The sequence below is a fragment of the Neolamprologus multifasciatus genome, chromosome 5, assembly GCF_963576455.1.
Source record: "Neolamprologus multifasciatus chromosome 5, fNeoMul1.2, whole genome shotgun sequence".
In the NCBI taxonomy this organism is placed as follows: Eukaryota; Metazoa; Chordata; class Actinopteri; order Cichliformes; family Cichlidae; genus Neolamprologus; species Neolamprologus multifasciatus.
Genome location: NC_140443.1, coordinates 38,051,987 through 38,077,643, shown reverse-complemented (window position 1 = coordinate 38,077,643; position 25,657 = coordinate 38,051,987). Strand labels below are relative to the sequence as shown.

At 42.2% G+C, this 25,657-nt stretch overlaps 2 protein-coding genes across 6 annotated transcripts in view; both read right to left on the bottom strand.

Annotated features, from left to right (window-relative positions):
• LOC146519283 (G2/M phase-specific E3 ubiquitin-protein ligase-like) overlaps positions 1 to 25,657 on the bottom strand; it is a 253,031-nt gene that overhangs the window by 70,943 nt on the left and 156,431 nt on the right. The window lies entirely within an intron of this gene.
• LOC146519281 (receptor-type tyrosine-protein phosphatase gamma-like) overlaps positions 763 to 25,657 on the bottom strand; it is a 303,364-nt gene continuing 278,469 nt past the window's right edge. Inside the window, exons 12-14 of one of the 5 annotated variants that reach the window (XR_014874022.1) lie at positions 24,828 to 25,344; positions 24,585 to 24,703; positions 763 to 8,561 (exon numbers count right to left, since the gene is read on the bottom strand). Coding sequence is in view for 3 of the 5 variants with exons in the window: in XM_085159100.1 (XP_085015226.1) it covers positions 24,490 to 25,344 (855 nt within the window). In the remaining 2 variants the exon portion in view is untranslated. Of the gene's footprint in view, positions 8,562 to 24,243; positions 25,345 to 25,657 lie in introns of those variants that run through there. The other 4 variants (XR_014874021.1, XM_085159101.1, XM_085159102.1 and 1 more) reach the window with 4 other exon arrangements.

Here is a 25,657-nt window from a genome sequence, read left to right as displayed (position 1 = left end):
CACTCTCTTCTCGAGGACAAGCCTGGGGTCGTGAGAACCCCAGTGTCCTGGAGGGACGTTCCCTGCTGGATACACGATGAACAGGTGGCAGAAGTAACACGTCGTGTGCCTGGTGGGACTGTCTATTGAGGACATTGAAGACATCTACCTTTTTGGAACCATGATAATGGGTTTCTTGCTGATCAGAGCTGGCTCGACCCTGGCTTATCGAAAATTGAAGAAAGCGGTGACTACTGTTCAAACCCCCACAAAGCTGGTCGCTATGATTGAAACTGTGGGAAGAGCTGTGAGTAGACTGTTCTTACTGAACGCAATATGGGAAAGATCTTGGAGGAGCTCGCAACGGATGACACAACAGGAGACCAGTGATGGACATTAAGAACGACTGTAAAATTGATGCAGTTTGTTCGTCCCAAAACAACATTTACAACATCCCTTGCGGCTACCACCCACCCTGACGGCACCGACTGGACAATGGTTGAAGGTTGACGTTGAGGAGAACAACAATTTATCCTAGAGATACGAGAACAACCTGACTCTCTGCCTTATTCCTCAAGGTCACCTGCATAGTCTGCGGACTGTTGATTTTAGCCTAAGAGGCGAAAGGACACTCTCTAAGGCTGAACACAAGACACACATCCCCCCCCCCCCCCCCCACACACACACACACATATACTGATACGCCCTCACCACTACCCTCCCCCACCTGAATCCAATGCCTCCCACTGGAATATTTGCCCATGTTGCTTGTCTGTGTTTTTCATTGTGTTATGGTGTCATGATATCTGTGCTTTCTTTATGTGCCTGGGGTCAGCTCCCCCGCTGACCCCAGTAGGCACCGCCGTTTTCTGGAACACACCAAGGGGCCCGCAGCAGCAGCCCCCTGGCCGAGTTTAAAAAACTCGGTGCTTTTCCTTGACATTTTGCCGTGATGTTTCAAAGAGCCGGAAAAATAAATAGGTGGCAGACAGAAACGAAGCAGGTTGAATCATCTTACGTTTCACGCATGCGCAAAACAGGAACATAAGCGTTTCAGGTGTCTCAGTGTGGAAAAACAACTGTTCGGAAATGACTGAAAACACTAGTGTGCACGCAGAGCGTTTTTAGACGAAAACGCCGTTTTCAAATTTATCCGGATTAGTGTAGAAGTAGCCTACACTAACAGCCCTTCTGTTTTTTAAATCTTTTGAAGCGTCTCTTCATCTGAAATACTGCAGTACACAGCAGTGATGTAAAGCAAAGTCATATTAGGGAGGGTCAGCAAGAGAACGGAGCACGGGTTTCTGTATGTGAAGGAGACTTTGTTAAAACAAAAGTACGTGTGTTCCTCTTATTGTTTCATCATTCAACATATCATCTGTTTTGTGCAGTGTGAAAAAACAGTTTCACATATTCATTCAGAACACAAAACCACAAGAGTTTATTTCCAAGAGGTACAGGATATCATCGAAAAACATCCTCATGTCAAAGAAAGTGTGTGTGTGTGCGTGTGTGTGTGTGTGTGTGTGAGAGAGAGAGAGAGAGAGGGAACATTGTAACCAGAGCAGGAAAACTGAGCCTGCTCTTTGCTTGTAGGCCACAGAACCACCATAAAGCCAGTCCTAGAAGGAAACAACTAAAAGAACTTCTGTCTGCAAGCACAGATCTTTAACAGGGATCCAGGATTCAGTCAAATATGTCAAATGTCAAAGAGTATGAAGTTAGAGCCCTAAATTATTACTTGGTCTTAACGAATCATGCATGACAAGTTTTTTTGCTTATAAATTTACCAGGTTAAAGTTAATTTTATTTTGTTTGTGGAATATTACTCCTGCTCTGTTTTATTGTTGTTTATTTTTAATAACAGTCTTACCTTACGAGATTAAGTGCCTTGAGGCGATTGTTGTCATGATGTAGAGCTGTATAAATTGAATTGAACCACTTTCAGTATATGAATCACTGCTGCCTTGTGTAGTTATATTGGGACTGAGCATGTGCAGCTCCCAACATGAGGACAGGACACCAATACTACTTTTACAGCATGAACTTTTCACTCTCTAGGGGTCATAGTACACTTACTGCATCTAACAATGCAAGCACCTCTTAGGAGTTTTCTTACACTTGATGATGGAGATACCTGATGGCACTCTAAGATCTTTTAAATACTCTTTATATTGTACATTGTGTATATAGTTTTATTATTTTTGACACATTGTGTTTAATAGAGGAGCAGGTGCAAGTATTTGCATCTATCTTCACTGTTAGACACTACTTGGGTTTTTATTTTTGTGTTTTTTTTGTGTGTGTGGTTTGTGGTGCCTTTGTTTAGGCATTTAGTCCCATTCTTTCGAGACAACATGCAAGACTTAAAATCTTTTCATTTATCAGTTGTTTGTCCTAGATATGATCTCATTCTTGATTGGGTGTTGTGGGTCATGTGACTGTTCACAGGCAATTTAAGATGGCGCTGCTTAGTGTTTCACTGTCTGATGAAGAGCAGGTGTGCTTTGAACATCAATTCGTTTTCCTTCCAGTGTTTCAGCTCTGCACCGCCCCATAGGATAAGGACGTGTGGGGATTCATTTCTGTAATTTTGTACTGAAAGCAGGAGAGGTTAGAAAACCTGAATCAACATGTCAACAAGAAAACAGAAGAAAGTCAAAGTTGGAGGTTAAGTTTACAATTCATTTTTACACTGGTGTTTGTTTGTTTTTTTAAACTTGACTAAATTTGCTAAAAACAAAGAGTGTTTACTTTGAACACATTTAAGCTGCTGCTACAAGCAAATGAACATGAGTGATAAGGCCCTGCATTGTCCTTCTTCTGACACAGCTACAATGTTTAATCGTTGCTGTGTGTGTCCACCCTCCACAACCTCGTTTATGTGGCAACACACACACACACACACACACACACACACACACACACACACACACATTTAGTTGTACAAATCGTGGTCCATGGTTATCAACACTTGGTCAGGTTATCTGTTATTGTTCTGTGTACATGATTTGTAACTCAGCCATTAGCCATAACTAGTGATGTGCGGATCGATCCTGAAATATCGATTCCTCCGATACCAGTCATTTATGTTCTAGAATCGATTCTCACAATTAAAATATCGATATTTTAGTAATTTAGGGTAAATTTGTAGTTTATCATTAACAGGAACACAGTGGAAAGAAACTATAACATTCGGATCGTCTACATTCAAAGGAACTATTTCCTCTTCCGCCTTTCATAGTCATGTGCGAAATACGGCTGTATAAATGTCTCGCAGCCCCTTGGCGTGCGCACTCACAACAATGGCTGAGCGTAATTGTGCGGACGTATTTTACCTCCACAAACAGCTGAGATGTGGTTTGTGATACATGTGGCAAAAAAGTGAGATGTTGTGGCCATACTTGCCAACCTTGAGTCCTCAGAATTAGGGAGCTCCACGAGCTCCCTCGGTGGAGTGAAACTGCCATCTGCTCCTTGCTATCTAAAATATAACCGGGCGCTGACTGAAGCTCTCGGCCGTCTCACACGTCTGTTTAATCAGTTTTCTGTTTGATGTTTATTCAGCTGTGTGAAAACCCCGGAGGACCCCACCCGAGGGACTAATAAGGTTACATTTAATTTCATCTAATAACTTTAATCTCAGCCAAACCGATTTACTCACGAACAAATAAAACACTGAAAAAGCCAAACAATAACAAAGTGACTTAAATATCATGTTTAACCCGAGTAGTGAAAGACCGCGGGGGTTTGAAGACGATGTGTTGATCGGCTTGTAACAACCCTCATTGTTTTATAGCACCACGAGGGGGGGAGTCTCCTAGGGGGTGTGTGAGTATAGCGTGGCAGCCATTACATGCTGCTTGTGTTCTGTTCTCAGGATAGACTTCACCATTGTAACGGCCTGGCGCCGGCGACTACTGATCCCCGCACATGTATGTACGGACAGTGTAGAGCCGTGGAGACCTGGCTTGTATGGTCTTATGTTGCTGACAAGGAATAAAGGTCTGTTGTTTAATTTAACTGACTGGCTTCGAGTTATGCGGCTAACCTCCGCACCACATGCCCGCGGGACCTGCTAGCCGCTCCTTCCTCGCCAGACTGCTGTTACAGGCTCAGATATTTGAAGTTTACACAGCTACATTCTCACCTGAAAATATGTTAAAAGGTTTTTTGCGACCCAGAAAGAGAAATAAGAGTAATATTAAAACTAAGTCGCTGCCGCCATTGTTGGAAACTGGAATTGGCTGGGCCGTGCTATGAATTCTGCCATATGGTCTTTCAATTTTGTTGTCCGGGTGGAAAATCGGGAGAAATTCGGGAGAATGGTGGCTCCGGGAGATTTTTGGGAGGGGCACTGAAATTCGGGATTCTCCCGGATAAAATCGGGAGGGTTGGCATGTATGGTTGTGGCAACATCACTAACCTTGTCAAACACCTCAGAGTAAATCATCACAGAATATGACTTATATGACACTTATGTTGAGACGAACTGAAGAGGAGGAGAGGGACAGATGCTGCTAGGGCGAGACAGACGTCTCTCATGAGTCCTTTAGTGCTGCAGGCAACGTGTTCAAATAACTTCAGTTTTTTTATTTCTATATGATGAACTCTGCATTATTAAGTGATAAGAACAAGTAATCTGATGTCCTGTAATCATTATGATGCTATAATTTGAGATACAATAAATAAAATAAGCTTTTGTACAAAGTATCGGCATCGGATCAATATCATTGATACCACCCTGAATATTACTTGGTATCGGATCGGAAGGAAATCAGTGGTATCGCACATCACTAGCCATAACTGTTCCAATGCATGAGTACTGTCACAGAGAATGAAGGTAGGAACACAAGATCCAAACTGCATTGTAGTTAGGAAAGTGTAAATGAATGTTAGAATGTGAAATGTGTGCTAGCACAAGCACTGCTTTCAGGTTTCCGAAAAACAAATGCAGATATGGTGACTATATGAGGATGTTTTGTATTAAATATGTTAAGAACCTAAATACTTAAAGCAGCAGTTCTTTTTTTCATAAAGGAATTAACGTATAATAAAGACGAACGTTGAGTATTTAAGCCTGTGTAGACTTTACGTACTGTTGAAAACCCTGTTTTGGATCAGTGCATATTATTATTGCATAGATCTGTTATTGAGCCCACTGCAGAGAGAACCAAAACGTTCTCATCCCAAAACGTAAGATACCGATGCTATGTGACAAATCATCAGTATGTTGTCCTTTCGGAAACACGAGAACCGTTTGGAATGAATCTAGACATGGCCTGTAAAAGGACCTGTATTTGTATAGCGCTTTTCTAGTCCCTAAGGACCCCAAAGTGCTTTACACAACCAGTCATCCACCCATTCACACACTGGTGATGGCAGCTACATTGTAGCCACAGCCACCCTGGGGCGCACTGACAGAGGCGACATGTACATTTATTTTACTTTCTCATCATGAATTGCTTTGGAAAACACTATCTAATACGATTAAGGTTAGGGTTAGGGCTGGAATACACGGCTGAAATGTCTGTTACCGCCAGGAGCGTCATTCTGTTGAATTCCATCCACAATCAGGCGTGCATCATAATGACGTGGATGGTTACTTCTCGCGTTACTATGAAACACCTCGGGACGTGACAAATCATTGGTATGCTACGCATTGGGAATGAGAACGGGCTTAATGAACTGCAGATCAGTCTGGTTCAAACTACAGGGTGGGCCATTAATATGGATAAACTGTAATAAAATGGGAATGGTTGGTGATATGAAAGTCCTGTTTGTGGCACATTAGTATATGTGAGGGGGCAAACTCCTCAAGATGGTTGGTGACCATGGTGGCCATTTAGAAGTCGGCCATCTTGGATACAACTTTTGTTTTTCCAATAGGAAGAGGGCCATGTAACACATCAAACTTATTGGTAATGTCACAAGAACAACAATGGTGTGCTTGGTTTCAACGTAACTTTATTCTTTCATTAGTTATTTACAAGTTTCTGAACACTTGTAAAATGTGTTCAATGTGCTGCCCATTGTGTTGGATTGTCAATGCAACCCTCTTCTCCCACTCTTCACACACTGATAGCAACACCGCAGGAGAAATGCCAGCACAGGCATCCAGTATCCGTAGTTTCAGGTGCTGCACATCTTGTATCTTCACACCATAGACAATTGCCTTCAGATGACCCCAAAGATAAAAGTCTAAGGGGGTCAGATCGGGAGACTTGGGGGCCATTCAACTGGCCCACGACGACCAATCCACTTTCCAGGAAACTGTTCATCTAGGAATGCTTGGACCTGGCACCCATAATGTGGTGGTGCACCATCTTGCTGGAAAAACTCAGGGAACGTGCCAGCTTCAGTGCATAAAGAGGGAAACACATCATCATGTAGCAATTTCAAATATCCAGTGGCCTTGAGGTTTCCATTGATGAAGAATGGACCCACTATCGTTGTACCCCATATACCACACCAAACCATCACTTTTGTTGTTCCAACAGTCTTGGAGGATCCATCCAATGTGGGTTAGAGTCAGACCAATAGCGGTGGTTTTGTTTGTTAACACCATTCACATAAAAGTTTGCCTCATCACTGAACAAAATCTTCTGCGTGAACTGAGGGTCCTGTTCCAAGTTTTGTTTTGCCCATTCTGCAAATTCTGTTTGCCGATCTGGGTCATCCTCGTTGAGATGCTGCAGTAGCTGGAGTTTGTAAGGGTGCCATTTGTGAGTAGCTAATATCCGCCGAAGGGATGTTCGACTAATGCCACTCTCCAGTGACATGCGGCGAGTGCTACGCTGTGGACTCTTGCTGAATGAAGCTAGGACAGCCACTGATGTTTCTTCATTAGTGACAGTTTTCTTGCGTCCACATTTTGGCAAATCCAACACTGAACCAGTTTCACCAAACTTAGCAATCAGTTTGCTAACTGTAGCATGGGAGAGGGGTGGTCTCGTAGGGTGTCTTGCACTGAAATCTGCAGCAATGACCCGGTTACTGTGTTCACCAGATATCAACACAATTTCGATCCGCTCCTCACGTGTTAACATCTTTGACATGTCAAGGGCTGTGAACAAAGAGAAACTTGTAAATAACTCATGAAAGAATAAAGTTACGTTGAAACCAAGCACACCATTGTTGTTCTTGTGACATTACCAATAAGTTTGATGTGTCACATGGTCCTCTTCCTATTGAAAAAACAAAAGTTGTATCCAAGATGGCCGACTTCTAAATGGCCACCATGATCACCACCCATGTTGAGGAGTTTGCCCCCTCACATATACTAATGTGCCACAAACAGGACTGTATATCCATATAAATGGCCCACCTACCTACCTGTTTGTGTTCTTAACTGATGCTTGGCTGTCAGGATGAAAACAAAAATCCTTTTCAAAGGAATATCATGTGTTTGTGGTCAATATGTGTGTGTGTGTGTGTGTGTGTGTGTGTGTGTGTGTGTGTGTGTGTGTGTGTGTGAGAGAGAGAGAGAGAGAGAGAGAGAGTGCAGATGACATAGCAGCATACAAGAATATAGAGGACTAAAGAAGTCCACCTTCAGTTGGCTGAATCAGCTGTGAGTAGCAGAATATTGATCTATAGGACATGATGGAAATCAGTCTGATTCAGGAGGCCACAAAGGACGTGTACAAAAATCACAAAGTTATTATGATAGGGATATATTTATATATGTATACATACAGTACTCCCATATATTAAAAAGCATATTATGAATTATACAAAGAATTAACCATAAAAGTTCACAGTAGCAGTGGTTACACCACATAGGTATCCTAATTTGGATGTGAATAATGGTGTAACAACAAAACAATGGAAACAATAAATAAATCAGTTTAAATAAATACGTGTTGGTGGTCATCCTTCCATGAGCTTCTTTCCATTAATCTTGTGATTAATGAATAGTAACATGATGTGTGAGCATGGTGTAGGAGGTCATGCTGAGCAGAAGTCAGACATCTTGTTATAGAGACAGAAAACTTGTGATGTCCTTCACAGAAGCAGTTGGCTTAACGAGCCCTGAAATGTCTCCATAAAAAAAGTCTGATTGAGGAAAATCCAAGTGAGTCTATATGTAGGCTGTAACACTACACTGAATAGTGCAAACAAGACAAAAAGTGTTTCTCGCTGCCCACTGACACTGTCGTGAAACTTAAAAACAGGTGTAAACCCTTCAGTAGGAGAACAATAAGACATAAATTGGTGAAAAAAAATAAATATCAAAACTTTATATCTGTGTAAAAAAGTAATCAGGTTATTAATTTTAACCAAGAGTCTGGCGAAAAAGGCATTGGAAAGTCCTGTCCATGATCGTTCCTTGACGTTTTTCAAAGATAAGTGCTTCTTTTATGGGCTCAGGAACAACACAGGTTTTTTGGATCCACGGGACGGGCTCTTCAGCAGAGCTCCTCGTTCTGAAGAGCCTGTTTCAGACCAACAGCTCCGTACTCTCGGACCGGTCTGACAGTCAGTATTGTCTCATTAAAATCTCTGGCCAGAAGACCCAAACCATTCACGTTGACACTGATGGGCCTAAGTAGAGTCCTGTATAGCAACTGGTACTGGTCCTGGGGAGGAAATTGACAGACAAGAAAAAAAAAAGGAAGACAGCAATATTAATAATGTACCAAAATGATTTTGCTGCACTAGGCATATAAAGAAAAACGAAGTTGAAAATATGATAATACTTGTGATACATGTATATTCCTTAAACTAGATAAGAAATACATACATTGGCCAAAACATTGTGTTCTCTGTTGTGCAACTTTATATACAGATCTGGGATAAATTCGACAGTAAGTGCAGTTATTTCTCATAGTCAGTATATCATCCATGTTAGGGGAGTCTATAGACTTTGGTTCTATGTAGAATTGAAGAAGCCATGCTGGTTTAAAGTTGCAGTGTGTAAAATCTCAGATGTCATCAGATTGCACTTTGCAGTCAACTGAATTCTGTTTTATTCCCCTTGTATATTCAAATTAAAGCGGACGCTGTTTACCTTAGCTATCAATATGTTCACATCTATTTATTTTGGATGAGGCTGCAAAATGTTGTGAAATAAGTCAACGTAGATGCTGAAGATATCCTTAACCTTTCTGTCAATAAGCACAGGTGTTTTCATCAGTCCTGTTAGCTGTTGTTACCAAAACCTTCTTTGAAGCGGATCTAACATTGTTACACTGGGAAACATAGCAAAAAAAGCATTGCGTGTCTAATCTGCTAACAATGGGACTCCATCTTAGGTGAGAACACAGGTATGTTCCTTCATTTCTTGAGACTCTTAAAGGTTTAGACACAAATTAAAAATTTCTTCCATTGGAGAAAAAGTGATTAGGTCAAACAGTGATTCACATCTCCGCGAATGTATTCAAGATGGAGGGGCAACACGGAGTCTTCCACAAACCAGCACCTACGCTTATGTATTTTTAATATAGTAATTGTAAGTTTGAGATTGCATCAGTCAGTGATTTTCAGTAATTTTCCTTCGAGCCATAAACGCATACTAATCAGTATTTTTTTTTATTTATTAGATTTCTATTTAATAAACTCAAACAGTATATAACTATACAGTGGGAAAATAATTATTTGATACCTTGCTGACATTGTAGGGTTTGTTACGTAAACCCCTTTTCCACTAGTACCTACTTGGATTGACTCGCTGCAGTTTGCCATGTTTTCAGGGTTTTCTATTAGGTTATAGTACCTGGTACCAGGTAATAAAATAGTGCCAGCTCGGCTGGGATTCCAAAACAATCTGAGCAGGTGCTATAATGTGGTGTCATTAGTCTGCATGCAACTGATTGGTTGTTCAGCCTGTTCTAAAATAAATTAATTGTGATGTATCACATCCTTTGAAAGCTGAGTTCAGTTCCTCTAGCCACACCCAGGCCTGATTATTACCACACATTAGGCATGCAACGATACCAATTTTTTCAAACCGATACGATACCGATTCTTGGATCTGAGTACTTGCCGATACAGAGTACAAAAACCAATACTTCTACCACACATGCACACAAATGCAATGAATTGGAAGACAGGTTTTATTATATTCTCTGCCGATAAAAAATAAAATCTTAATAAAAATGACCACAAAAAAATTTCAAGTGAAAAATAAGCACTTCTGTTAAATTATTGCAGAGTCTCCACATTGTAATTTAACAAAATATCACTGAACTATTGGCACTGTCTCGAGCTTTCAGAATAATAAATAAACACTTCTGTTCATTTATTATATTTCATATCGCAGCTCGAGTATGCTGAGAAGACGGTGCAATCCTATGTTTTCCACGGCCCGCATTGGCTGGTCATCCAGAGCGATAAAATGAGTCAGAGCCTCTGTTATTTTAACTGTCCGTGGATTTTCTCTTGACATTTTTCATCGCTTTTCCAAAACCTGAGTTAAAGTTGGCTGTTCCACACTGCTGACATTTTGTTTAGCCTGCAGTTTCTCTTTTTTATCTGGAGCCACCAGACTCACTCGCCTAACCCTGTGCCTGTTTAGCGCGGGATGTCCCCCTAGTGGCCAATCTAACAAACTACAACAAAAATGACAAGCCACACTCTGATTAATGAAATAAGTTAGTATCGGTTCATGGTATCGGTATCGGTTAACTTTTGTGTACTCAACTTTTAGTATGAGTACACACACATTTTACAGTATCGGCCCCGATACCCGATACCAGTATCGGTATCGGTGCATCCCACCACACATTTTCCCAATCAAGAAATCACTTAAATACAATCTGGCTGACTGAGTAGACCAAAAGATCCTTAAAAGCATCATGCAACATCATGCTGCGAACCAAGGAAATTCAGGAACAAATGACAAACAAAGTAAATCTGAGATCTCAGTCTGGAAAAGGCCAAAGCCATTTCTAAAGCTGTGGGACTCCAGCAAACCACAGTGAGAGCTAGTGGTGTACCTTCCCAGACTTGGCCGGCCAACCAAAATTAACTCAAGACCTAGAAATAGCTCATCCAAGAGGTCACAAAAGACCCCAGATCAACATCCAAAGAACTCCGGGCCTCACTTGCCTCAGTTAAGGTTCATGACTCCACCGTAAGAAAGAGACTGGGAAAAATAGCCTGCATGGTCGAGTTCCAATACTGCTGACCAAAAGGAAGATGAAGGCTCGTCTCGGTTTTTCCAGAAAACATCTTGATGATGTTAAGAAATAAATATGTATTCTTAATGCTTATTTTCTGATTATATTGTTTTATGTATTTTAATAATAGAGGCCTTTATAAACCAGGCCCAGAGGTGACAAAGAACTAGGTCAGAGGTTGACAGGTTGCCCTGGCAACCAAGACTTCAGTAAGGGGAAGTAAAGAAAGGGGAAGTTAGTGCAGAGGCATATTAATAAAACACAGGAAACCAGACCGAAAAGCGGAACTAGCAACACTGAAGGAGTTGTTTTGATTGGTGTGACGTAGTGCTAAAAATATTTTAGCAGGCGAAGAATTCAGACCTGAGCTTGTGTGTTCGTGTGTTCAGGCCTCCATTTCCGAAAATGTAAAATAAAGATAATTTGTTGAGCTGTGACCACTCTGAGTCCAGTCTTTCTCTGTCGCCAAAGAATTCAAAAGAACGGAATTTAATAATGATTCTCAAGATTTTGGGGAAATAGTCTGTGGCCTGACGAGACAAAAGTTTAACTTTTTGGAAGGCATAAAAGTAACATAGCACTTCAGAAAAGGATCATCATACCATATATCATATATCAAGTAAAACAAGGTGGTGGTGTGATGGTCTGAGGCTGTTTCTCTGCCTCAGGACCTGGAAGACTTTTATAGAAGAGATTTGTTTGGGCCAGAAACACAAGGAGTGGACATCAGACCAGTGGAAACCTGTGCTTTAGTGAGTCCAAATTTGAGATCTTTGGTTTCACCCCCTGTGTCTTTGTGTGACGCAGAAAAGGTAAAGGATGGTTTCTACCTGCATGATTCCCACCTCGAAGCATGGAGAAAGAGGTGTGATGGGGTGGGGGTATTTTACTGGTGGCACTGATGGGGATTTATTCAAATTTGAATGCATACTAAACCAGCCTGATTATTACAGTATCCTGTAGCAACAATGCCATTCATTCCGGTTTGTGTTTAGCTAGACCATCATTTATTTTTCATGTAGAGGAGGTGGCTGAGGATTGCTGCATTCCATAATCCATATCCACAGGCCAGTCTTGTCAATGCTTTCACTAAGGGTGAAGGCATATGTAGAATAGCAGTGGGGACAGAGCATGGTAAATCCCACACTTGATGCAATTTGTGCAATTTGCTGTAAGTTGGCCTCCAGTGTTGGTCAGATTTCTGATAAAGACTCTTTATCCTGTTAATCTTGTGGAGTTGTAGACATTCCAGGATCCACGTGTGGCATTGAGTCATAGGCCTTCTTGTAGGTAGCGCACAGGTTGGTCAGTCTGGTCTTACTGTCATGGGCGACTGCTCTGTCTGTATCTGTGCTTTGTCCTTCTGTTATTCCTGCCACTTCCTTTCTGTGCCCTACTTACAGTGCGTATTTAACCATGTGCCTGTTCATCTTAGCCACTGTGATGGCTTTTCAATTGATAACCGCATTTCACTTGTTCATTCTTATATGCAGCAGTTTCTTCTTGTCTTCGTTGTTGTTAAAAGCACAATGGGACCCGTCCCCTATGGGGAGTGTGTATACTGAGGTAAAAACATGATTTAAGGCTATTGTTCTGCTGAGGGTATGGACAGACACCATCACATCAACGAGCCGTCTACTGTAGAATCCTGGATGAGAACCTCCAACAGCTAGAAGACAGAAGATAGGTTGTGGTCTTCAAGCATCACACTGAGAACAAAAAAGTACATTAAGGTCATGGATTGGCCTCACCAGTCTCCAGACCTTAATCATGTACACTCTAAAAAGTAATTCAGAGGCTTAGTAACTATCACTATAAATATTTTATTTTATTGTTTGGTTTTTCAGACTTAGACTACCAGCGAAATACAATAATTGGCTCAAGAGTTGGAATTCATCTTGTAATCGGAAGGTTGCCAGTTCGAGCCCCGGCACCGACAGTCTCGGTCACCTACTGGTTGCCTACTGGTGGTGGTCAGAGGGCCCGGTGGCGCCAGTGTCCGGCAGCCTCGCCTCTGTCAGTGCGCCCCAGGGCAGCTGTGGCTACAATGTAGCTGCCATCACCAGTGTGTGAATGACTGAATGATTCACACACACATTCAGGATGACTGAATGTGTAAAGCGCTTTGGGGTCCATAGGGACAAAGTAAAGCGCTATACAAATACAGGCCATTTAACATATTTAATATCAAGTACAATTTTGATTACGTTCAGTTTACAATATTAAGTAAATGGAATAAAATTTTGGATCAACTGACCGTCTATATTCAGTTACATTGACCAAGCATGTCAGTGTTATTTACTCAATTTTTTCATGTTTGTGTAAACAACTACAATTATTGATTTCAACTTAATATGTTTAAGCTTTAGTTATTCAATTGATCTAGTATATTGAACAAATTTGACTAGTTTCCAACCTACTCAATATTTTTAAGTGTAAAAGTGTTGCATCAAAAATTTTAAGTAAATGTCAGTTTCAGTTTTTAGAGTGTAGTAAATATGAGAAGGAAGCTGTTGCTTTGAGTTGCTGGTTGACAGTAATTTATTTTCCATAAAAATTAGAAATGGTTCATGTCAATATAAATGAGCATACTAAGAAATGGGATCAAATCAAATACAGATCAAATACAGATCGCTGTATCTTTAAAAAACTGAGCTGCAGATCGCTAGACTAAAATGACTGGTTCTGAAAATCTTAGAAAATTATTTGGAGGTGCCCTCACCATTAATCAGGCATGAGGATATTTTGGAAATCTGACCCAAGGGAGCTTGAAATGGAAATGTACCTTTATGAAAGTATGTAGCGGATAAACAGCATGCAAATTACATGCTCTGATTTTTTTGGGCACATTTTGTAAATCTCTCAGATTACACCTTTTTAGACACACAATGTCTGTAAAGACTTCTGGCCTCATAAGGTTGATCAACTCTGATAATTGGCGATTCTATTCTGAGACATGAAGCTAGAGACGCCAGCAACCATAATCAATTGTGTTCCAGGGGCCAGAGCAGGCGACAAGCAACACTCACGTTTGATAAAGGTCCATGAGAGTGATACAAGTGACTGTGGTGTGCTTTGGGTCTGTGTGTTAAGCTCCAAGCAAAATAAAAATCGAATCAAATTGAATTCTGTGCTGAAGAGTCCATTTGCTATTGAGTGCATTGACTTAGTTCTTGATTAGTGGCTTCTGCTTCTCAGAGAGTGTTTCAGCATCTGGAATAGTATCCTATAAACTGCTCCACTTGCCCATTCCTTTGGGGATGGTAGAGAATAGTCCTGGATCCAGCAACTCCACAGTAGTTTTTCAGTTTCGGTCAAATTCAACACCCTGTTTATGATGTATTCGTGCTGTCATTAAGGATTTTGATTGCAGCTGTATAACCTGTTTTGGAAGTTGCAGCATACACCTGAAGTGTGTAAAACAGTGACAACAAGGATGTATTCATAACTGTCTTGCATTTGTTGTGGTGTAGGAAATCACTTGATAGAAGTTTCAGTGGTTAAGTAGTGACAATACTAGTCAGTGGTGCACTGCTGTAATGAGATGGCTTCTTTAGTTTTATGCAGACAGACGGTCTTTATTACATAATCTTCTACTTCTCGTTGCATATGCGGCCAGTAGAACTAGTAGAACCGATAACATTCATTTCAACACCTCGATGGCCCCATTCATCATGTATCTCCTTTAGTTTTGTACTTTCGTGTTTTTCTGGTAAGACCACCTGTTTTTGGTTGGCTGTTTCTTTGTGCAAGAAGATTCTCATCCATCTTCAATTTGTTGTCTTAGAAGACATATTACCTGTGAGTTGAAGTGCTTTAGTTTTGAACTTGATGGTTTTTCTTGTGTTAGGTTACACCAAACCAGATCACTTCTTTGTTCCTGTTTGATCTGGCTTTTTGTCAGTGGTATGATGGAAACATCTGTGGCCATGGCTGCACAGTTAACTGAGACCATGGACACGACACACTGGATTCATTCTTTCCACTGTCTGTGTAGCTGCTCCAATCACATTACATGCAGTTTCCTCCATGAACTCTTTCATCGTGTCTACACCATGCTGTAAAGACTGTCTGCAACCACATTTTCCTTCACATTTTAATCGTGAAGTGGAAATCTGCCAGTTCTGCTACCCATCGTCACCCTGTTGTATTCAGTTTGGCATATAGGTAAGTCGATAATTATAGGTGTACACTGTGAAGAATGGTGCATAATAGAGGCAGAATTTTTCTGTGATCACCCATTTGAGAGCTAGAAACTCTGAACGCAAATGGTAATTCTTCCCAACTGCAGTTAAAGTACGAGAAATGCAAGAAATTGCACAAAGCAACGTTTCACAATGAATGGCTGTGAAACTTTTGGAAAGCCTATAACAGGAGGCTGAGTTAAACAGTCTGTCAACTGCTCTACCACTGACTGGTGCATGTCGCTACACTAAATATGTGTACTTGAAGGGACAACTGCTGTTGTTTTATTTTATCTGCCACTTTAATCTTTTGTTTCGCTGGGTCTCGATGTCTGCAGGTCCACTGAGCAGGTCATACAGAGAATTGGCGATTCCATCAAAATCCTGTATTGTTTGTAATAACTTAACTGTCCCAACATTGCTCTTAATTCACCAACAACATTCACTGGCTGTTTGTCTTTCAAAGCAGTCATAGCAGTGCTATCTGTGGGGTTTATCCTGCTTCCTTCTGCTGACACAGTCCCGCCAAGTTACCTTGCTTCTGCTCTTTTTTTTTTTTTTTTTTTTTTTTTTTTTTTTTTCGCCTGTCCCATTTGGTTCTCTAGCCGTCAGAATTGTTGTCTGAAGACCAACAAGGATACCCAATGGATTTATTTTGCCAAATGGATCATCATGGCATTGCCGTATTGGTCCATTTGATCGACCTTTGTTTTTATTATTTATTTTATTTTCAGTTGTACAGACGGGACAGACATGAGTGAGGGATAGGAAAGGGAGAAAGAAAGAGGAAGGAAAAGAAAAACAGAAGGGGAGAGGGACAGTGAGAAAGGGGGGAAAAAAATATCTCCGGGATCACCTGTTGAGAGAAAAAGAGTAGAAAACAAGCAAAAAAACAAAACAAAACAAAGCAACATACTATACACAACACCATCGCATTAATCTAGCTAAGTGTAAACAGCAGTAAATACTAAATATTGAATGTTGTTGTGCAGCACGCAGGACAGACAGCGCACAATGTGCTTTGAAGTAGCAGCCAAGAAAGGTGTGATTTAAGTCTACAAACAGTGAACACCCATGTGCACACCTGTGTGGATCGGCGCACTTGTATTCAAATGGTTCCCCATGTAATGGTCTGCTAGAGGATGTAGAGAGCCATAGCCCCGTCCCCCCAGGGCATGAAGCAGGCATGGAGGAGATCCAGGCCCCAGACATCCAGAGGTCCCAGAGTGCAAGAGCCCAAGGAGGACCACCGGAGGGGCATCCGTGCCACCTTCATGGGAAGGGCTGAGGATACCCAGGCGAGGGGTCACCCAGTAGCCACCGGGCAGAAACTAGAGGGGGCTGCACCGGCGTGCCCGCCGGCTCCGCCGGCAGCCAGCTGTGCCAGAGTGAACCGAGCCGCAGGCACAGAGGCCGGAGGCCCGAGGGCCCTCCGCGCCCCGGAAGAGGCCTGACTGAGCAGCAGGCGCCAGGCCCCGCCAAGTAGCCACCGGGAGTGAGCTGGCGCATGACCTGAGCGCCCAGCCCCGGACACCAAGAACCAACAATGCACCGACAGGATTGGCGATTCCATCAAAATCCTGTATTGTTTGTAATAACTTAACTGTCCCAACATTGCTCTTAATTCACCAACAACATTCACTGGCTGTTTGTCTTTCAAAGCAGTCATAGCAGTGCTATCTGTGGGGTTTATCCTGCTTCCTTCTGCTGACACAGTCCCGCCAAGTTACCTTGCTTCTGCTCTAAACAGATTGCACTTCCTTGCTTTCAGTTTGATTCCATTCTCCCTAACTCTTTGCAGCACTGTCGTGACATCCTGCAGACTACCAGAGAGGAGTATGATGAGGTGGATTTTTCCATCAACCCTTGAGCTCAGAAGTCCTGCAGGTAGTTTTTCATCTCCTGATACAAGGGCTTTGGTACAGAGAGATAAGTCGGTGTCACTGGCTCGTTATCTGTCAAGGAAGTGTTCATTTGCAAGTTCTCAGCACATCCTATGTCGTTGTCAGACCTAAAGAATGATTGTGATTCTTCTCTTAACATCTGATTAACAACTTGATAGGTGGATCCTAGTGTTCATTGGTAGATGTGCCTGGGCATAATGGACTGATGCAGTAGGTATCCAGTCAGTTTTCAATATATACGCAGGATATATTGATCCAACAGACCGTGAAGTTTCCATAACATTCCTATTTGGCACTACGATGTCATGGTTCGTGGGATTTTGTAAACAATATTTGGTGTCATGCTAGCCTTTACTGATAAAAGGGTATCGCAGAACTTCCTTCAGTCCTTCAGGCCACTGTGGGTTCTCATGAATGGTAAATGGACTGATTCTTATATAGCGCTTTTCTACTCTCCCTACTCTCATGAGACTTGAAGATCAGAATGCTATCTTGTTTGAAAGGTGCTTGGTGCGTTGAAACCTGCACAAAATGCTCACATCTCCCACACTTGAAGCAGTGCTGACAATATTCGTGACATTCTTAGAATACAATAGAATAATCGTTTAATTGTCCCACAGGGGGAAATTTGGTTGTAACAGCAGCCAAAAAGACAAATATACAAACAAACAGGACACAGAACAGAAACATACACAATTTTTCTTACATATTTACATTAAGGACAATGGTTACTATAAACAGAGTACTGTACAGTTATTAAATTAAATAAAAATAACTACAGATAAGAGGCAAACTCAGGTTGTAGTGCGAATCGGTTGATTAAATTATTGCAGTTACAGCGTTGATGTAAACATCTATGTTTGTTGGGAGCAGTTCTGATTGTGCAGTCTGACAGCTGCAGGGATGGAGGACCAACATACCACACTGTAAAAATGACAGATGCCACCACAGAGTCATAGAAGGTTTTTAAAAGCGCTCCCTGGACTCAAAATGACCTCAGCCACCTCAGCAGGTAGAGTCTGCTCTGACCCTTCCTGTAAAGAGCATCGGTGTTGTGGCTCCAGTCCAGTTTATTATTCAGGTGAACACCCAGGTACCTATAAGAGTCCACTATCTCAATGTCCACTCCCTGGATGTTCACCGGTGTCAGTGTGGTGGGTCTGCGTCTCCGGAAGTCCACCACCAACTCCTTGGTTTTCCTGGCGTTGATCAGCAGGTGGTTCTGCTGACACCAGTCCACAAAGTCCAGAGTCCACTGTCTGTACTCTGAGTCGTCCTCACCTGTCATGAGGCCGACTATGGCAGAGTCGTCAGAGAACTTCTGTAGGTGGCAGCGTGGGGAGTTGATGGAGAAGTCTGCAGTGTAGAGGGTGAAGAGGAACGGGGCCAGCACAGTTCCCTGTGGGGCCCCGTACTGCAGACCAGCGTGTCAGAGACACAGCCCTGTGACCTCACATACTGTGGACGTTCTGTGAGGTAGTCCAGTATCCACTGGGACATGTGGTGGTCCACTCCCGATAGCTCCAGCTTGTCTCTCAGAAGTCGTGGCTGGATGGTGTTAAAAGCACTGGAGAAATCAAAGAGCATGATCCTCACAGTGCTTCCAGGCTTCTCCAGGTGAGTCAGAGCTCGTGCAGGAGGTAGATGATGGCGTCCTCCACCCCAATGCCAGGCTGGTAAGCAAACTGCAGCGGATCAAATAAAGACCTCACCAGGGGACACAGAGGGTTTAGAACCAACCTCTCGAGGGTCTTCAACAGATGTGATGTCAGGGCTACTGGCCTGTAGCTGCTGAGCTCCTTGTGATGGGAGGTCTTTGGTACTTCTTTCTTTCACACATGAAAAGCATCTAGAGTGGTGGCATGGTGCTGGAAAATATTTCTGTGGTGCAAATCTTTGTTGAAACTGTGCTGTTCCCCTCACATGCTAATAATAAAACAGCATGAAGTTTCTTTTGCCTTAATGGGGAAAAGCAGCTGGGTTGCAGACACTGTTCCCTCTAAGCTGAGCGCGTGAGCAATCGTGCACTGCTGACACAGTCTCCGCGCACAGAAAATCAGCGAAATAAAATAAATACATCTATTTACTTTCATTCTAATTCAGGCTTTTTTTTGTGCGCAGCGCAGATTTTCTGTGTGGGGATGTCAGCAGTGTGCGATTGCTCACGCGCTCAGCTTAGGTGTTGTCTTTAGAATGGCTTCTCTGATTTTGGAAACTTAGAATAGAATTCAACTTTATTGTCATTGCACATGCACAGGTACAGGGCAACGAAATGCAGTTTGCATCCATCCAGAAGTGCTTTAGCCATGACATAGATATATTACAATATATATTAGCAATAATATAGATATGTAAGTATGTTACAGAAATGGGTCTATTATGGTATGTTATAATGTACACGGTATGAAGTATGTTATGAATATTCTATAACTATAAGTATGTACAGGCTATGAACAGGATATAAATATGAAAAACTATACAGAAATCTGAGATATACAGTTATACAGAAATGTGAACTATGCGGGTTATAAACAGTTGTAGGATTAAAAATTATCGTATGTACAGAATGATTATTTACACAGAACTATACAGTAGTGCAGTTAAGAGGTTATATAAAGTGCTAGTGGTTGTGAGTGGTGGTTCAGTCCATGTTATTATTGTGTGTTTGAGGGTACAGTTGTCCATTGTGTGTGTAGGTGGTTGTGTGTGTGTGTAGGTGGTTGTGTGTGTGTGTGTGTAGGTGGTTGTGTGTGTATGTCCAGTCCATGTGTTAACGTGGGTCAGATGTCAGGAGGCAGAGTTCAGGAGTCTGACAGCTGTGGGGAAGAAGCTGTTCTGGTACCTGGTGGTCTTAGTCCGGAGGCTCCTGTAGCGCCTCCCAGAGGGCAGGAGGGTGAAGAGTCCATGTGATGGGTGACTGGGGTCTTTGATGATTTTCCCAGCCCTTTTCAGACACCGCTTCCTGTAGATGTCCTTTATGGCAGGAAGTGGTGCTCCAGCGGTGCGCTGGGCAGTTTTCACGACCCTCTGCAACGCCTTCTGAGGCAGAGCAGTTCCCGTACCAGACTGTTATACAGTTGGTCAGGATGCTCTCGATGGTGCAGCGATAGAAGTTCACCAGGATGTCTGAGGACAGGTGGTTCTTCCTCAGAGTCCTCAAGAAGAAGAGGCGCTGGTGAGCCTTCTTGACCAGCTTGGAGCAGTTGGTTGTCCAGATGAGATCCTCGGAGATGTGGACTCCCAGGAACTTGAAGCTGCTCGCACGCTCCACAGCCGTCCCCTTAATGTGGATGGGTGGATGTGGGTCAGCATTCCTCCTGTAGTCCACGATGAGCTCCTTGGTCTTCTCGGTGTTAAGCAGCAGGTTGTTTGTGTCGCAGCACTCAGCCAGAGTCTCAACTCAGTCACTGATGAGGCCAATCACCGTGGTGTCATCTGCCCTCAACTCTTTCAGGAGTACCATGTCAGCGCACATTTCTTTTATTTGCTCTTTCTTTGACTGTGTTTCTCTTTTCCACTGGAGAATCACTGGTCTAGACAGTATTTACAGTAGGTACTCCTGATGGAGCTGCATGTTTCTTTTCGTCCTGTCTCTCCATTTGCAACTGCAATATTCACCTTCTCTGGCAACAGCTCATTTGAAGTATTTGTTTGCAGTAGATAAAGTTGCAGATCACTTTTAATATTATTATTCTGAAGACCAGTCAGGACAGTATGCATGAAAAGACTCTGGACTAGTGCTGGATCATATTTTAGACTTGATTTAACTTCCTGAGAAGCAAACAGGATTTTCTGCCTCAATTCTTTTGTCTTGATCAAGAAATTTTAGGGAGTCTCTTTACTACTCTAACTCTAAGAGGAGAGTTGTTTGTATAACTCTGAAACTGTGAGAAAAGTGCCACAAAGGTCACTGTTGGTAGAACACTACGCCGCCATGGTCTCAAATCATGCATTGCATGGAAGGTTCCCCTGCTCAAGTCATCACATGTCCAGGCCCGTCTGAAGTTTGCCAGTGATCATCTGGATGATCCAGAGGAGGCGTGGGAGAAAGTCATGTGGTCAGACGGGACCAAAATAGAACTTGCTGGTCTAAACTTAACTCGTCGTGTTTTGAGGAGAAAGAAGGAGGAGTTGTATCCCAAGAACTCTATCCTTACTGTGAAGCATGGGGGTGGAAACATCATACTTTGGGGGTGCTTTTCTTTGAAGGAGACAGGACCACTGCACTGTACTAAGGAGAGGATGAATGAGGCCACGTATTGTGAGATTTTGAGCAACAACCTTCCCTCAGTCAGAGCATTGAAGATGGGTTGTGGTTGGGTCTTCCAACATGGTAAATGGTAAATGGCCTGCATTTGTATAGCGCTTTTCTAGTCCTTAAGGACCCCAAAGCGCTTTACACTACATTCAGTCATTCACCCATTCACACTCACATTCACACACACTGGCGATGGCAAGCTACATTGTAGCCACAGCTGCCCTGGGGCGCACTGACAGAGGCGAGGCTGCCGGACACAGGCGCCACCGGGCCCTCTGACCACCACCAGTAGGCAAACATGGTTAGTATCTTGCCCAAGGCTGGGCAAGATACTAACCATGTTTGCCTACTGGCATCCAGCCAGGAGGCAGCCTGGGATCGAACCACCGACCTTCTGATTAGTGGCTGACCTGCTCTGCCACCTGAGCTACAGCCACCCATAACATGACAATGACCCGAAGCACACAGCCAGGATAACCAAGGAGTGGCTCCGTAAGAAGCATATCCAGGTTCTGGAGTGGCCTAGCCAGTCTACAGACCTAAATCCAATATAAAATCTTTGGAGGGAGCTGAACCTCTGTGTTGCTCAGCGACAGCCCCGAAACCTGGCAGATCTAGAGGAGATCTGTGTGGAGAAGTGGGCCAAAATCCCTCCTGCAGTGTGTCCAAACCTGGTCAAGAACTACATGAAACATTGACCTCTGTAATTGTAAACAAAGGTTTCTGTACCAAATACTAACATTGGCTTTTCTCAGGTGTTCAAATACTTATGTGCAACAGTGCTATACAAATAAATTCTTTAAAAATCATACAATGATTTCCTGAATTGTTTTTAAAATGCCGTCTCTCACAGTGGGAATACAATGTGAATTTTAGGCCTCTCCATGATTTGTAAGTGGGAAAACTTGCAAAATCGCCGGGTGTTCAAATACTTATGTTCCTGACTGTAACTCCTTAACTGCAGGTCTGCTACTGAGCCCATTTTCAATTTGCCTTTCAAGACTGGAAAATGAACCTGTCTTTTTGCTCAGGCTCTACTATTTGGCCTCATTTATTATAATTGTTGTGCTACATAGAGCAGTTCGGTGGTGTTGGAACAATACATTAAACTGGGGATTCATGCCATTCCTCATTAAGCAATGCATTTTGTCCTCTTTTTCGTGTAGAAGCAGTCTTAATTTCTCTACTGCCCTCTCCATTTGTGTATTGCTTATGTCCTTCTGGACATCAAGAAGGTGTGACATACCTTCATCCTTGCGGTTGAAGCTCTGCATGTTCAAGTTGCTTTAAATGTGAGACTAACTGACTGTATTTTATTAAGCACATGTTTTTTTTCCTGAGATTTGAAGTATATCACATAATTTAATCAGTTGCTCTCCCGTCAGTTGATACAGTGTTTCTTTCATTTTCAGCTGTAGCTTCTCTACTTCAGACTCCAGAGGAGTTAGCACAGGCTATGAAATGTTTATCAGACTTGAAAGATTTTTGCTGCCTCCTAGTGATTACTGTTCACTTCAGGATACAAATGCCAATGTCAGTCTAGTAACATCTCTGCTGCTTTGCAGTGCTCCTTTCTGATGCCTGGGTCATCTGGCTTTTTTTTTACAGCTCAGGCCAAATATCCCAGTGGTGCCTCCAAATGTTGTGCCCTTAAACAGGGGAAATAGTAAGGGGCAATGAATGAGACACTGACAGCAGCTCTTGCCTTCACCTGTCTGTATTGAGTATCAGCCACATTTTCTCTGCATGGATACATCAGTGACAGGACCATAGTTTCCAAACTAAGTTATTCTTCTTTGCTGGTTCAACATTCAACAAGTGCCTTCTTAACACACATATTTTACCTGACACATTCAATGACTTTCCACAGTAATGAAATGATACTTTGAGTATATATGGCTCTTATGGTTAACTAAAATACAAATCAATCATCATACAATATGGCAGGATGATAGCTAAAGCTAGCTTACACAGCAACAGAGTTAGCCGACATTTTACTCCTTCTCACATCTGTCATTTGTCTAATCTCTACATTGTTATGTGTAACATTGTTTCTCCACTTTCACTGTGGTACTAAGGTGGACTGACCATTAGAACAAGTGGACTGAAAGGTGTGCAGTAAAAACTATGCAGTGCATTTATATTACATCATTACAACAGTACATTACATATTCATTCATGTAACTCAGTATTTTCTCAGCATGTTCTTTTTTTATGAAAATGTACCTAATTTTGACTCTTGTATAATGTTAAATATTTGTCATTTAAATGTCCTTCTAAAATGTCAAAGTCTGTTTCGCTTTTTCCCTTCAGCCAGTTGTCCCAGATAACTGGATCTTTAATAACTTACTACAGTTAAACCAAACGGAAACACAACTACGAACTATTAGGGCTATTAGAGTTTTAGTTAAAAATGAAATATCGTGAGATTATACCTATGCTCAGATGATTACTGCTTTAGCCTTCAAAAAGAAATATGAAGCAGGTCATGCTTTGCCATTTGATTAACAAGTCACTCATCCATGAAAATGTCGTATCCCTGAGATCCTTCCTTTGCTTCTGACACATTTCAAAACATCAAAATGTAGATGATCAAAATGGTCAACTTCAGCCCTCACAGCAGGAGCTCATTAACACACGGGTATCACAGAGGCCACACACACACTCATATATATATATTTATAGAGAGAGAGAGATCGAGTCTAGTTAAGGTGTAGTCACTTGTAAACTTTTGTAAACCTAGCTAGCCTGGGACCGCCATCTTTGACATTCATTGTCCAATATATCCACCATCCTTCTGCACAAGTCTAAATGATAAATTCCCCTCCAAAATAAAGCAAAAATGGTCAACACACTAATACTCATTTTTAAATAAATACTCAAAATTGTTGTTATAAGAAGCTAGTCTATGAAGGAGCTGGACCTTAGAGCCATCCCCACAAACAGTACACAGAAGCCCAGAATGCGTTAAATAGCAGCAGGCAACACAAGTTGTAACATGTTTCATAACAAGTAATCTCATTACTAATGTAAGGGAGATATTAATTGAACAAACAGAATCTGCTCTTCTGCAAATAGGCGAAACTGCTAATATTCTTATAACTCTGGTTTGTACATGACCAGCTTGTTGACTTACCGGTGTGGTATGAGAAAGGCCGGTGCTTTTCATCCCTCATTATGCAGTGCCTAAGTGTCACTGATAGGTCCTCCTGGATGGGGACTGCTGCTGTTTGATTGGCTGATTCTGTGGTAAGACTTGGGTAAGAGTGAAGTGGATTGTAAGTATTTGCTTTTAGTTGGTCTTTTCTAACAGGCGGTGGTTTAGTAGGCTCTTTTTCAGTCTGTTCCTTCTCCCGTGCACCAGAGTAAGGCATCTTACCAAATAAATGCTTTGCTGCTATGTTGCTATCCTTCCTCTTTGCCCTGCTTAAACCTCCCGATCCTTTCCTCTCCTTGTCTTTTTTCTCTTCTTCTTCCTTCTCATCATCCGTATCCTCGCCTTCCCTCTCTCTGTCCTCTCCTTGACCTTTGCAGTTTTCTCCGTCCTCACTCCCAGCTTCATTATTATCCTTAACTGCTGCACTGACAACAGCAGGCATGTCTTTCATCTGCTCACTGGCTTTGGTAGCCTGGTGGTGAGAGGTGGGATTGTGGTTGGGTGCTCTGCTTGGCCAAATGTAGCTGGGTAAAGAGGAAATGACACCACCACTGAAGCCCAGGCCAGCCAGTAAAGTGCTGGTCACCACAGATGCCACAGTTGCTTGACTACCACTGGAGGATGGACCAATGCCTGTTGCCATAGAGACAAATGAGAAGGGGATACCAGATGAAGTCCAAGTTGATGAGCCAGAGGAAATGGGAGCCATATCAGCCGAGGAGGCCGGAGACAGTGTTGGCTGAGAAAGGAAAAAATGTAGTTAATACAAAGACGCATCATCAGTCATCCCATGAACTCACTGAGCTTTGACATTACAATGAAGAAAATTACAACTAATGTAAAATGTGAGATTTCATTCACCTTGTTTGTTCCATTTATTTGTTTTACCAAATCTGATTAAAATTTAGTAGATGAATTTAGAATTTAGTAGAGGAAAATTCACTATGCTGACCTTTATTACCAAAAATAATAAAGAATTAAGCTTTGACCTTAAAGGGCTCAATGAAACTGATTGCCAGCAGGTATATCGAGTAGTTTCACAATAAATTGCT